At 38.4% G+C, this 13,810-nt stretch overlaps 8 protein-coding genes across 8 annotated transcripts; 3 read left to right on the top strand and 5 right to left on the bottom strand.

Annotated features, from left to right (window-relative positions):
- Positions 1-25: 25 nt before the first annotated feature.
- C5L36_0B06090 (uncharacterized protein) lies at positions 26-481 on the bottom strand (the record flags this gene model as incomplete). The annotated part of the gene is made up of 1 exon (XM_029464980.1): positions 26-481. One exon carries the CDS (start codon positions 479-481, stop codon positions 26-28), a length of 456 nt encoding a protein of 151 aa, XP_029320839.1.
- Positions 482-1,754: 1,273 nt separating this feature from the next.
- Positions 1,755-2,114, top strand: C5L36_0B06070 (uncharacterized protein; the record flags this gene model as incomplete). Its single annotated transcript, XM_029464979.1, has 1 exon — positions 1,755-2,114. One exon carries the CDS (start codon positions 1,755-1,757, stop codon positions 2,112-2,114), a length of 360 nt encoding a protein of 119 aa, XP_029320838.1.
- Positions 2,115-2,660: 546 nt separating this feature from the next.
- C5L36_0B06060 (uncharacterized protein) lies at positions 2,661-4,106 on the top strand (the record flags this gene model as incomplete). The annotated part of the gene is made up of 1 exon (XM_029464978.1): positions 2,661-4,106. One exon carries the CDS (start codon positions 2,661-2,663, stop codon positions 4,104-4,106), a length of 1,446 nt encoding a protein of 481 aa, XP_029320837.1.
- A 269-nt stretch (positions 4,107-4,375) lies between these two features.
- On the bottom strand, positions 4,376-4,774 carry C5L36_0B06050 (uncharacterized protein; the record flags this gene model as incomplete). Its single annotated transcript, XM_029464977.1, has 1 exon — positions 4,376-4,774. One exon carries the CDS (start codon positions 4,772-4,774, stop codon positions 4,376-4,378), a length of 399 nt encoding a protein of 132 aa, XP_029320836.1.
- A 466-nt stretch (positions 4,775-5,240) lies between these two features.
- On the bottom strand, positions 5,241-7,112 carry C5L36_0B06040 (uncharacterized protein; the record flags this gene model as incomplete). The annotated part of the gene is made up of 1 exon (XM_029464976.1): positions 5,241-7,112. The coding sequence occupies one exon, from the start codon at positions 7,110-7,112 to the stop codon at positions 5,241-5,243; it is 1,872 nt and encodes a 623-aa protein (XP_029320835.1).
- A 275-nt stretch (positions 7,113-7,387) lies between these two features.
- Positions 7,388-9,292, top strand: C5L36_0B06030 (uncharacterized protein; the record flags this gene model as incomplete). Its single annotated transcript, XM_029464975.1, has 1 exon — positions 7,388-9,292. One exon carries the CDS (start codon positions 7,388-7,390, stop codon positions 9,290-9,292), a length of 1,905 nt encoding a protein of 634 aa, XP_029320834.1.
- A 79-nt stretch (positions 9,293-9,371) lies between these two features.
- Positions 9,372-11,666, bottom strand: C5L36_0B06020 (uncharacterized protein; the record flags this gene model as incomplete). The annotated part of the gene is made up of 1 exon (XM_029464974.1): positions 9,372-11,666. The coding sequence occupies one exon, from the start codon at positions 11,664-11,666 to the stop codon at positions 9,372-9,374; it is 2,295 nt and encodes a 764-aa protein (XP_029320833.1).
- Positions 11,667-12,331: 665 nt separating this feature from the next.
- Positions 12,332-13,654, bottom strand: C5L36_0B06010 (uncharacterized protein; the record flags this gene model as incomplete). The annotated part of the gene is made up of 1 exon (XM_029464973.1): positions 12,332-13,654. One exon carries the CDS (start codon positions 13,652-13,654, stop codon positions 12,332-12,334), a length of 1,323 nt encoding a protein of 440 aa, XP_029320832.1.
- Positions 13,655-13,810: the final 156 nt, after the last annotated feature.

Raw genomic sequence — 13,810 nt, 5'->3', positions numbered from 1 at the left:
AGTAGTTTAAACAATGACAATTGATTTAGTGATCAGATTTGTCAGTACCCAAGTAGTTTAACTTGTAAACGGAACCACATTCCCAACATCTAGCAACCTTTTCTTTGGTTGGCTTTAACCACATGACAACGTGGGAGCCTGCTGGAGAACCAGTACATCCAACGTATCTGTAGTCGTCATAGGAATCAATCAAGATTGGGTCAGCCATTGTACCCTTTCTAGAGGAATCCAAAGGTTCGGTTTCGAAAACCTCAACACCTTCCAACTTACCTAACAATTCAAATCTCTCCAAACCAGTAGCTTGTTCAATGTCGGTAGGAACCTCACCTTCCTTTGCACCCTTACCAATCAAATCGAATTTGGTGTGGACTTCAGAGAGGGAGGTTGCAGTCTTGAATTCCTTTGGAGTGGAGTTTCTGACAAGGGTGGAAGTGGAGAAGAATCTGTTGGTTCTTGCAAGTCTAAGAGTTTGTCTGAACATTGTTTCTAGGTGTGTGTGTTTGCTTGTATGTGTATGGGTGTCGGGTGCGCCAGATAAAGTGACTACTAGTTAGTAACCATCAGTGTCGAATTGACTTGTTGTCTTGTAACAAGGGATGCGGAAAATTGGTGAATATTCTACACTACAAAAAAATGGATTACGTAAGCGGGTAATGTTGAAAAGGGAAGGAAAAAACAGGGGATAAAAAAAAAACTGAGAGTAATCGAATGATCGGGGAACTTTTGTCTCTGATTGGTCAGTTGGGGCACATTGGGAAATTAAAACGTGAGTGGGTGAGAGAGAGTAGTTGAAATTAAAGTTAAAAGGGGAAAATCCACTTGGTGCGGTGCACGGGAGTTTATAAAGCAATCATCACGTGCACACACAGAGGGCTTCGAGGGTTAGCACGTGATCAGAGTTCCTTTTTTGGGGAGGTGGGCTGTGCAGGTGCGCGTGTCTTCCGCATTGGGCAGGGTGCCATGCGGGAGTGGAAAGGGCAGACGGGGGGGGCAGGTGTGACTGCGGTTTCTGCGGTCGCGGAGAAAAACGAAGCAGGGTGCGGGCGTGGGGAGGGGGAGAAGGGGGGGGAAGGACTGGAGGCAGGTAGGGGAAGGGGATCTCCGCCCGCTTGTGCCGCGATGCAATCCAGCATTGGTGGGCGAGAGAGTGTGAGGAAGAGAGAGAGAGAGAGAGAGAGAGAGAGAGAGAATGTGAGTGAGTGAGTGTGAGTGAATGTGAAACTTTGGTATACATGGTTTCTAGTGGAAAAAAAAAAGAGTGAAATTGGTGTACTATTTGTTTTAACTCCACCTTTTTTGGATATTTCTCCCCCAGCCAACATAAAAATGTATGTATTGAGAGGTCATTATATAGAAGTGTTGTTTGATCAACGAGATGATGGAGAAGGACCAAGATGGATGGAGTCATTGACTGCATGGAACGGAACCTTTGAGAGTGAAAATTTGAACAGAAGAGTTGAAGACAAAAGGGCAATTTTCAATCAACTGAATTGATTTACAACACGATTTGAGAAGTTTGCACCATTACTGAGCTCATGCGATGTTGCATAATGGACAGTGTTTACTTGTTGACAACAGAGTATGGTATTGCCCAAGTTTCACGAATGGTATTTCCAGGACTTCTTTTTTTTTTACTCTCAACCTGGTTGCATCCTCCATTTCCAGATCAAACCACCAGGCTTTGTCAGCCGTAGTACAGCAAATACTAACATTCACTGACATCACTGTCTTCCATTCCATTAAATACAGTCAATATGCCAAAGAAGAGAGCATCCAACGGTAGAAACAAGAACGGTAGAGGTCACGTCAAGCCAGTCAGATGTGTTAACTGTTCCAGATGTGTTCCAAAGGATAAGGCAATCAAGAGAATGACTGTCAGAAACATGGTTGAAGCAGCAGCTGTCAGAGATATCTCTGAAGCTTCTGTTTACGACGAATATCCAATCCCAAAGATGTACAACAAGGTCCACTACTGTGTCTCTTGTGCAATTCACTCCAGAATTGTTAGAGTTAGATCTAGAACTGACAGAAGAATCAGAGCTCCACCATCCAGACAAAGATTCAACCAAAATGCAAGAAGAGTCTCTCCTGGTGATGCTGCAAAGAGAGCTTAAATCCGAAAGTCTTTTCATCTAAACTGAATTGTATACTCGTTATAATTAAGTAATGCTTAAAAATCTCAACAAATTATCAAACTTTATTCCAATACATTCTAGTTTAAGATCTTTGCTAAATGTACACGTTTGTGTTAACTTGTACATTTATATGTATGTATATATAAGTATATACATATAGGCACCAAGAGTTATCTTACCCATTTAGGCGATTTCGCATTCTTAGTTAATAAGAGAAGACGTAATTTTTTTTTTTTTTTCTAATAGGGAAAAGAGCAAAAATGGGAAAGTCAATCTTGAAATGGGGAGTTCGAGGATTGACGAGGTTGATTGATTAAAAGAAGGAATGATAGATGTGAATTTTGGCTAGTTTCACTATTTAATTAACAGGTTAGTTGACATTGGGGCATCCATCTGATATATCATTGCATCATTGTATCTTTAATATCATCGGAGAGACAACTTACGGGCAAAAATTGAAGATTAGATTGTTTTATTTTAAGCATCCATCCAGCAGAAGAACTAATTGTACACCGTGGCGAGACAATGAGCAAACAAGAAACAAATTGGAAGTTCAGCCAATGTTTTGGTGACAAGGGAGACATTGAGAATATCACCGAAGCTGATATTATATCGACAGTTGAATTTGATCATACTGGTGATTTCTTAGCAACCGGTGATAGGGGAGGCAGAGTTGTATTATTTGAGAGGAATGAGAACAAGAAAACATGTGAGTACAAATTCTATACTGAATTCCAGAGTCATGATGCCGAGTTTGATTACTTGAAATCCCTTGAGATTGAGGAGAAAATCAATAAGATCAAATGGTTGAAGAGGTCAAACGAGAGTAAATTTTTGTTAAGTACAAACGACAAAACTATTAAACTATGGAAAGTCTTTGACAAACAAATTAAGATTGTCAGTGAAAATAACCATAACAATTTGAATTTGAATATGAGTAACGAATCGACCACCAATATCAATAACCAGTTAGAAAAATTTCAAACAAATCCCAACTTAATAAGTAATCCATTTATGGAATCATTGAAATTGCCAAGATTAACATATCATGACACTATTATAGCAGCTCAGCCGAAGAAAGTCTATGCTAATGCACATGCTTATCATATTAATTCAATTAGTGTTAATTCAGATGAGGAGACCTTTATATCAAGTGATGATTTGCGGATCAATTTATGGAATTTAGGTATTGAGGATCAAAGCTTCAATATAGTCGATATCAAGCCTACCAATATGGAGGAGTTGACCGAAGTTATTACAAGCAGTGAGTTCCATCCGATTGATTGCAATTTGTTTATGTACTCCTCAAGTAAGGGCATGATCAAATTGAACGATATGAGAATGAATTCATTGTGTGATAACCATGTAAAGATATTTGAAGAATATATCGACCCATCAAATCACAATTTTTTCACTGAAATTACGTCTTCGATAAGCGACGTTAAGTTCAGTCCAAATGGTAGATATATTGCCAGTAGAGATTATATGACAGTCAAGATCTGGGATATCAATATGGAAACAGAGCCTATTAAGACCATCAATATCCACGAGCAATTGAGGGAGAGATTGTGTGATACGTACGAGAATGATGCGATATTTGACAAATTTGAAGTTCAATTCAGTGGTGATAACAAATCAATCATGACAGGGTCATATAACAATAATTTTATGATTTATGAGAATGTTGTTGGTCCTGAATCGGACGAACCAGAGAGTGAGGTTCTCTTGCAGGCAGATAAGAGTGCATTCAAAAACAAGAAAAACACCAAGAGGAAAGGCATGCTAGGCTCAAGCAGCGGAAATAATAATAGCAATACCAATAACAACAGTAATAATAACGGTGGAATCAATAAACTGGACGGTGAATTGATAGATTTCAAGAAGAGCATCTTGCATTCCAGTTGGCATCCACATGAGAATTCAGTTGCCATTGCAGCCACTAATAATTTGTATATTTTCTCTGCATTGTAAGGCATGAATATATAACACCATAAATATATACATATTTACTAATAAAGAAATGACTAAAGGATTTATGAGACTGGACTAAGTAGATCAGCAACCTAGAGACGTGGTTGGTCAGTGAGTCTGGTAGCGTCAATTAGTTGGTTAAGTAATTGATTGGTAAGTAAGTGTGATATAAATATTTTTTCGAATATAAAGGAAATAAAATTAGCAATGAATGAGATTTTAATAGTTCAATCTATGATACCTGATTTATTTTATATTAGTGGGGAAGTTTATTTGATGTGTCTGTTACAGTCAGAGTTCCAGAAGAGAGTCTTGTCACCGTCACCCCAGAAAAAATCGACTCTTCTAACGTTCAAGTAAGGATATGGCTTGACAGGCCATTCTTCATCGGACAAATGCTTGTTGTGTTCTCTGTGGTGAGCGTGTTCGGCTTCAACAAAGTAGGTGTTGATGGCAGTTGCTGCAATGATTGGAGCAGCAAGGAACAAGGAGACCTTCTTCCAGTTGGAAGAAGAGCCAGATGCGTGGTGCTCGACAGCTTCAAGGTGTTTCTTGAATTCAGCAGCCTTTGCAGGATCCGCAACAAATGCTGGCTTGTCTAAGTTTGGGTTTGTTGATTGGAATCTTCTGCCAATGGTTCTAGCTTGTCTAAGGGTAGTTCTGTACATGTTGACAACGATGCGGTGTATTTAGATGGTACAAGAGGGAATCAGAGCAGGGAAATAAAAAAAAACTTCAAATTGGTGTATCAACCAAGAAATGCAAGCTTACAATCCAGTGAAATGGTGTGAATTGAAGATCCCAATAATCATCCAATACTACTTCCATCCTCCCCCAACCCCCCAATCATCTCACAATCCGCATTTTGCAAACATCCACCAAAAATGAGAAAAATTAGCATAAAAAGAAAAACCCTTCCAAATCCAGTAACAAGGGGGGGGGGGAAGTCCTAAGCTTCTCTCCTCTCATTGGCTGCGGCTCCCTCAATAGCAAATTTAGTAAAAAGTGAAAAATAACATAAATTTCCTTATGTCTTGCAGTTTACGATGGTATACTATACCTGAAATCGTACATTGTCAATCCCTATTGTATCGGAGCACATTATATTGTAGTACAGTGTACTCTATTGTACACTTACACCTCATTAGTACTAGCAATGCAACTAATTCCACCATTTAATTGTTTACGTAATTCAGCACTCAGCACCCGTGCACCGTCCACCTGGTTCCCTACAGTTATCCATCCTTTCCTAATATTGTGTGAACGTCCAAAGAGCTCGAGTTTCCGAACACCGTTCGAACCAGCAAGCCTCTCACAGAGTCCATAAACTTCATCAGGTTTGCGGCTCGTTTCCCTAGTTGAGGCAACAAGTATTTGTGGATCTCCTCCTGTGCTGAGCCATTTGGCAACAATTGAGCCTTTATTACCAACAAGAAGATGCTCCTTACTGTGGTTGAGCCAGTGGCCAGTCCTCCCCGTTGAGATGGTCCTCACCAACTGTGACGTCTTAATCCATGTTATCTCGTTGCATAGTGTATACCCCCATTTCTCCAAATATCGCTTGCCCGTTTCAAGGGTCCTTCCAGTAACCCAGAGTAATAAAAGTCCTTCCCGTTGGAGCTTGTCAATACGTAGTCGGGCTAGTTCCTCATCTCGCATAGAGGAGTAGTTGAGGTTCATGTGTATTGTCCAGCTGGGATCAGCTATAACTATTCCGTAGTCAGTCCCTAAGATGGATAGGTCGATCTTGGTAAGATCCACATTGATCCATTGTGCTGGAAGTTCAGGCTTGAGAAATGTACATGTTGGTTCACCCCTAGTATAGTCCCATACACGTATATTCTCGTTAATTTCAATCTCTTGCTGGTCATTAACTTCATTGTCATCAACATTAACTTTGAAATTCACACCGACATAGTTGTTGACTCCATTGTTATTACTATTATAACAATTATAATGATTAATATCATCAACATTAACATCGATATTATCTTCATCAGAATAATCACAATCGCATTTGGTATTTGTGGCTTCTACTTTTGGGGTCTCCTTCAACGTGATTCCATCTAAGTCACTCTCATTGGTCATTTGGAAACTACGAGGCATTAGTTGCCCATAATGGACATACCGACATGATGCCATTTTATGACAAGTATCCAAATATGAACAATCACCTAGTTTGACGTCGGTTTGACTCTGTATTATAGGTATAAAATGCATTTTCCTCTCATGACATTTGACCACATCATTTCTTAACTTTTTCGCCTTCTCTTGGTGCAACCTACAGTAACTCGTATTCTTATCAAATGTAGTCAAACCACTTAGTATTTGGGCATGCTCAACATCTTCACAGCATTCATAGAATGGTTTCTTGGTTGTCCTTAACCTACACCTTTCTCTTTGAAGCTCATGTGAGGCACAGGGAGTGTTCAAGAGATACTCCAGCTGCTCTAGCCTAGAGCCACGTGTTGTTAACGAGTACGTGTCATTGATATCCCTTGGGATCAGTTTCTTGTTGGTTATGATTTTAACTGGATAGATATCATTCTCCGATTTAACTGGTGGCTCGCCATCAATTAACTCCAACACGTATTTTAGTTTCTCCTCCTTGCTAGTTGGTATCTCAACCTCAATCTCATTCCCATTATTCACCCTCTCCTCCTCTTTGGGGCGATTGGCGTCATTCATCCTCTGTGATGTTCTCAATAATAGTGCCAATGCTAGCTGGTTGATCCACGCAATTCGATCAAAGCATCGAAATGGATCATCATATACTTTCCCTAATGAATTTCTAGGTACACATTCAATCACCCCATTACCTAACTCATCTATAATTTTCAAGTACCTGGTGAACTGCAACCAGGACACTTTATCCTTACCTTTTGAATACGAGGACGATACAAAGATAAAATATATCTCTGGTATACTACCATCGACCGGTGGGGAGGTTAGTAAAGGGGTGAACTCTAGTAAAAACTTCACAATCTCGACCACTTTCCTATCCATTAGATCAATAAGACAACCTAGTACTTGTGGTATATGTAGGTATAAATAAAAACAAAAATGAATCTCCTTCTAATGAATTGGAAGTATAAAGTGATGAGCATTTGCCTTAATTATTGTAATACCTGAAAAAATATATATTTATTTATGCAATCAGGTAAACATTTAAACTATACATTCGCTAGATATTTTCTTCTCCCCAGTTTATCCTAGGTGTTTTATCAGTGATTACATTAACACTGCCTTCTAAAGTAGTCACAAACAAGAGCCATCTAAGTATGTCAACATCAGAGCCTCTCGATCAAAAGGAGACTTTTGAGAGTTTGCTCAAGTTGGCTACAGATAACAAACTAACATCCTCAGATGTATGGAATGTGGCATTGATTGATTATTTTGCAGATTTCAATGTTTTGAGAGATGGTGATTCAATCAATTTCCAGAGAGCAAGTGCAACATTAGATGGTTGCATGCGTATCTATTCAAACCGTGTGGAATCTGCGGTGCATGATACAGGTGTTCTACTGTATACCCTTAATCACAATCAGCAAGAAGAATCATTGGATGAAGTTGAAAAACCGCATAAAGCTAAGAAACGAATAAAAAAGGATCTAGCCAACTCTTTCGATTCATTAAAGTTACGTGATGGTAAAGGGCATATCATTGATCCCATGTTTAAAAACTTGATAGTAGAGTTTGATGAAGGTGGCGCTAAAGGGATGTTGAATAACTTATTACATATCGATAAATTTGGTAGGATAGTCACTGATCAAAATGATGTTATTACTCATGGTATAGACGGTAATAATTTCGGTGAAAAGAATCATGACAAAGATGGTAGTGCTAATAATAGTGATAATATAGACTGGGAAAGGTTGCACTCCTTGGTTGATTGGAATTCATTGCATGATTCCACTGTTTGTCCAAGTTGGGGCTTAGTACAAAATGAACAGATTGATGATGTAAATTCCAAACTTGAGGAGCTTGATGTATCGTTTTTGGAAGAGGAGCAACGACGAAGTTATCAAATAGAGACCATTTCGACGGACTATGTTGTGATGGATGTCTCATTACCATTACTTGAACCAGAATCAAAAGAGGATAATGACATAGATGAAATCAGTGATGCAGATGATGATAATAATGATGCTGATGCTAATACCTCTCGACGAACTAATTATTCACTTTTGATGGATGTGTTTGATTCTGATGATGTTGATGATAGCGGAGTTAATCAAATGCTCAACAGAATGTTTGATCCCAAAAATATCGTTAATGAGGTGCAAGATTTGAAGCCGGATTTGAAATTAATTGAGCTTTATGATAATATTGGGTCACGATCGGAATTATATTGGAAAATTGCACGCGTAAGGCGTCAATTAGACTATAATCATTTGTTGAAGAAGAAGCACAAGACAAAGACTAAGAAAACGGATAAAGAAAAATGTATTATCGATTTCAATGGTGATTTTGACCACTTTGAAAACACAGATTATCTATCACATATTCTTCTTCCTGAAAGGGATCGAAATAATTATCATAAGCATCTTTTACCCCACGATTCTTCATTTTCAGCTAAAAAATTGGCTTATCTAACTCTCAAACCAAAACAATTGGCAGACACTATACTATTAAAGAGAAGAAAAGATCAGCATTTCAAAAATATAGATTTGATTGGCAAAGATATATTAGGAGATCGAGACGCTGATAACTTACCAGCCAATGAAGAGTTTTTTGCTGATAATTATCAAAAAAGGATATTAAATGATTCTATACTAAGTGAACCATTTTTGGAGGATGAATACAATAGTGATGTCAATGACCATCCAGTCTTTGAAGACCCTGTTGGCTTTGAGTTTGATGAACCTGTCCAACCACGCAATAACAAATATGATTCAATTCCTTATGACAAACGTGTCAAAAAAGTTGATGTTAGACTACTCAAACATAATTTGTGGGATTCAATTGAGAGCAGTAGAAAGAGAAAATCAAATGATGAAAAGACTGCAGTGACCTTGAAATTTACGGAAATTGTTGAAAAAGTCTCATCAAAGTATGATACCCGAGTAAAACAGGATTTAAGTACAAGTTTTTGCTTTATTTGTTTACTCCATTTAGCTAATGAACAAGGATTGACATTAGAAAACAAAGACAACTTTAAAGATTTACTAGTACATAGAGCGTAAAGGAGATAATTTTAAGTGTTAGTTTGTATATGTGTATACAGAAGATACTAAATGCTTTTTTTTTTTCAAAAGAAGAAGACTACCATTCTTGTGCAGTATTACCGTATGGTGATTTTTTCGCACCTTTGACAGGAATATACTTTCTTGAACCCATTTCAATAAAAGAAAACTTATTCTTCCTTAGTGCTTCAAATTCATCAATGAATTTGCTCTTTGTTAAAGTAATTCCAATATCGTCTAATCCATTAACTAAACAATGTTTCCTGAATGGTTCAACATCAAAGTGTTCAACCAAAACTTCATCATCTGGTCCTCTAATTTGTTGATTAACTAGATCAACAGTAATTTCCTTTTCAGCCTTAGCGATCGGGTATATTTTTTCTTGGATAATAGATTGTGGCAATCTAATTGGTAATAATCCATTTTTGAAAGAGTTGTTGTAGAAAATATCACCAAATGAAGGTGCAATGATTGATTTAATACCAAAATCTTTCAATGCCCAAGGAGCATGTTCTCTTGAAGATCCACAACCAAAGTTATCACCTGTACAAACAATGATATTCGCCTTGTTAAAGGGTGCCACATTAAGAACAAAATCGGTTGCTACATCATTGCCTTGTGCGTCCTTGACAAAACGTGACTCGTAGAAAAGACCTTTCGATAATCCTGTTCTTTTAATAGTTTTCAAAAACTGTTTTGGAATGATTGCATCAGTATCGATGTTTGCACGTTCCATTGGAGCAGCAACTGACTTTAAAATTGTGAACTTTTCAATACCACCAACAGCTGCAGTTTCGGGTTCGTTTGCCGGATTTGGTGGGATATCATTGATTTCTTCACTGGAATCTACAGTTTGAATAGGTTCCTTTTCATGCTCATAAAGTGCATCTTGCAATTCTTTATCTTCTTCTTCATTACCTGAAGATAGTTGAACTTGTGGTGCATCAGATGTATTATATTTGAAGTTTCTGATATCGGTGAAATGACCAACGATACCTGCAGCTGCAGCCATTGCAGGTGACATTAAGTGTGTCCTACTTAGAGCACCTTGTCTACCCCTGAAATTTCTGTTAGAAGTCGAAGCACATCTCTCATGTGGATCCAAGATATCTGGATTCATACCAAGACACATAGAACAACCAGCTTCTCTCCACTCAAAACCAGCAGCTTGGAAAATCTTATCTAAACCTTCCTTTTCAGCTTGTTTCTTGACCAAACCTGAACCTGGAACAACAAGTGCTAATTTGACATTTTCTGCCTTTTTGTGTCCGATAACAACCTTTGCCGCTTCTCTTAAATCCTCGATTCTAGAATTGGTACAAGAACCAATAAAAACCTTGTCAATTGGAATTTCTTGTAATGGAGTATTTGCAGTGAGGCCCATATATTCTAAGGCAGCTTCAACACCAGATCTGGTAATATCATCCTTAAAATCTTTTGGATCTGGGACTTTACCAGTAATTGGCAACGCGTCTTGAGGTGAGTTACCCCAGGTAATAGTTGGTACAATATCTTCAGCCTTAATGATGACTTCCTTATCGAATTTAGCATTTTCGTCACTATAGAGAGTCTTCCAGTATTTAACGGCTTTTTCCCATTCTTCACCTTGTGGCGCTAGAGGTCTTCCCTTAATATAGTCAAATGTAATCTGATCAGGTGCAATCATACCTGCACGCGCACCTGCTTCAATGGCCATATTACAAATAGACATTCTAGCCTCCATACTCAAATCTCTGATTGCCTTACCTGCAAATTCAATGACAGAACCGGTACCACCAGCAGTACCAATAACACCAATCACATGAAGAACCAAATCCTTAGACGTAATACCTGGCTTTAAATCCCCGTCGATCCTGATTAACATATTCTTCGATTTTGCTTGGATAAGGGTTTGGGTAGCTAGAACATGTTCAACTTCAGAAGTACCAATACCAAAAGCTAAAGCACCAAAGGCACCGTGGGTAGAAGTATGAGAGTCACCACAGACTACGGTTGTGCCTGGCAGGGTGAAACCTTGTTCTGGACCAACAACATGCACAATACCTTGCCTGTCATCGCTCATGCCAAAATATGCAAGATTGAAATCTTTGACGTTTTGTTCTAAAGTTTCAACTTGTAATCTGGAGTCTTCTTGTTCAATGAAAGTGGAGACATTTTTGAAGTTCTTTCTTGAAATCGTTGGAATGTTATGGTCAACAGTAACCAATGTGCAATCTGGTCTTCTGACTGATCTGCCTGCGGTTGTTAGACCTTCGAAAGCCTGAGGAGAAGTGACTTCGTGGACTAAATGTCTGTCAATATATATAAGCGTGGAACCGGATTCATCCGTGTGGACCACATGGTCAGCGAAAACCTTGTCATATAGAGTGGACATTGTTATGATTAAGCAATGAGTATATAGTTGATTGATTATCAGATATACAGATATTGACAATTGACCAACACCTTAAACGGCTAACTGGGGATCACAGGCCTTATATATGAAATTTATCTTCTGTCTGGAAAAAAAAATCACAAAAAATAGAATTTGTTATTCTCTCAGAAAATGAACATCAGCCAATCCGGTACCGGGAATTTCCAATTTGGGCGCGTTGACCGGCACCGGTGACTGCTTAAAAGGGGAATTTCCGGCGTGTCTTGTTCTATTTCTAGTTGGGTGGCTCAACAGTTATCTATCTACTGTTATCTTTGACAATAACTGACCTGATTACTGGAATGACTCTTTTGGTTGCAAATTAGTTCATGGGGATAGATTGAGTACATATGCGAGTGATGTGGTGTTCCCAAAGTTGGTGGGAGTCCATACTCTTGGTAGTCAGAGTTTTTGTAGGTCAGAGACATCTGTTCTGTTCCTTATATAACCGACGGAGATGAAAATATGGACCATTCACACTCATGGTCGGGTATTGTTATACTCTCTCACATTTTACTAGATCATTAGTTGAGCAGGTTTTTGTTTATCAAACTGTATGTATACTCATGTATATATAAATACATACATACATACATATACATATATTTTTCTATATGTAATAGGCATTAGTTTTTTCTCCATTTACAGTAGGCAGAAATACCAATAGTAGCAATGACACTCCATTCGATGGCCTTTAAGATCCGGGTTTGTCTCCTCTCTCTTCTAATACACTCCCTGTACGGAATGTCGCCACGGAATGAAACCATGGTGTACATTGGTACCCACAAAGATGGAATCATACGGCCCAAAATACCATCCAGGGTTTTCCTGAACAAGTATGCAGAGGAAATGACTTTTGTAGACATTTCTCTATAGTTGTCAAGGGCAAGCTTAAGAATCGACTTCAAGTCTTCATGTCTGGCTCTAGTATACTCGTCAAATGCCTCTCTGCGTGTTGGCTTACTATCAAGTAATTCCATAAGTATACGAACATCTTCAAATCCGCAGTTCATACCTTGCCCATAGAATGGAACCATAGAATGTGATGCGTCTCCAAGGATAATACATTTATCTTCATAGTTGTACTTGTTGCACGTAACTTGCATGAGTGCACCCTTTGGGTTCTTTAAAAACACATTGACAATATTATCTATACCAATAAGTTCCACTGCATCAGGAAAATTCCTTGTAAAGAAATCTTCAATCGTCTCCCGTTTATTCAGTGACTCCGTTAATCCCCATGGCCCAAAAAAAGTTGATGTAAATGAACCATCACTATTTGCCAAAGCAATCAACATAAACTCTTTACGTGGCCAGATATGTAGATGATTAGCATCAATAGAGAAGCTCCCATTTGGCCCAGGCGGAATGTACAACTCCAAATAACATTTATCAATGTATTCTTGGCTATAGTTCATTCTAACATATTTTTGCATTTGATAACGTGTATTGGAATATGAACCATCACATCCAACAACAAAATCAAAAGTTTCACCATCAACTTGTGCTAACCCATTTTTGAAAGATATCTTTTCAGTTTTCTTGTTGAAAACCAACTTGATCGGCTTATCACTCCCTTTGTTGAACATCTCAATCTCATCCAGCAGGTTTTCATTCAATTTTGCCCTATCAATAGAATTGATACTCTCACCAAATAAACCGTATATCTGACTTTCTGGTTCACCATTCAATGGGTGAATCATACGACCATACATTGGGATAATCCCATCTAAGACTCTCTCCGCCATATTGGGATCCACAAATTTCAACGCACGGATGCCACGGTCACTGACAGCTAAATTGATTGATCTTAAATTCTTCTCGGATTTATCAGCCAATCTTGGGTCTGGCCTCATGTCAACCAATGTAACCTCATGTCCACGATGTCCTAGCGCTAACGCTGTAAGACATCCAACCAATCCTGATCCTATAACTGCTACTGATGGCATTGTCTCAATGTACCAAAATAAATAGGTTGAACTTAAAAAGAATGTATCATAGCACTAACGTTTCAGGAAAATTGCATGATTTTTTTTCTCAACGGTCTCACTCTTAATACCGCATGACATAGAGTTTCCGAGAGTTTACTATCATTACTATTTTAG

The sequence above is a fragment of the Pichia kudriavzevii genome, chromosome 2 (assembly GCF_003054445.1).
Source record: "Pichia kudriavzevii chromosome 2, complete sequence".
NCBI classification, from domain to species: Eukaryota; Fungi; Ascomycota; class Pichiomycetes; order Pichiales; family Pichiaceae; genus Pichia; species Pichia kudriavzevii.
Note: the sequence above shows the minus strand (reverse complement) of the source record. Positions and strands in the feature narration are given on the sequence as shown.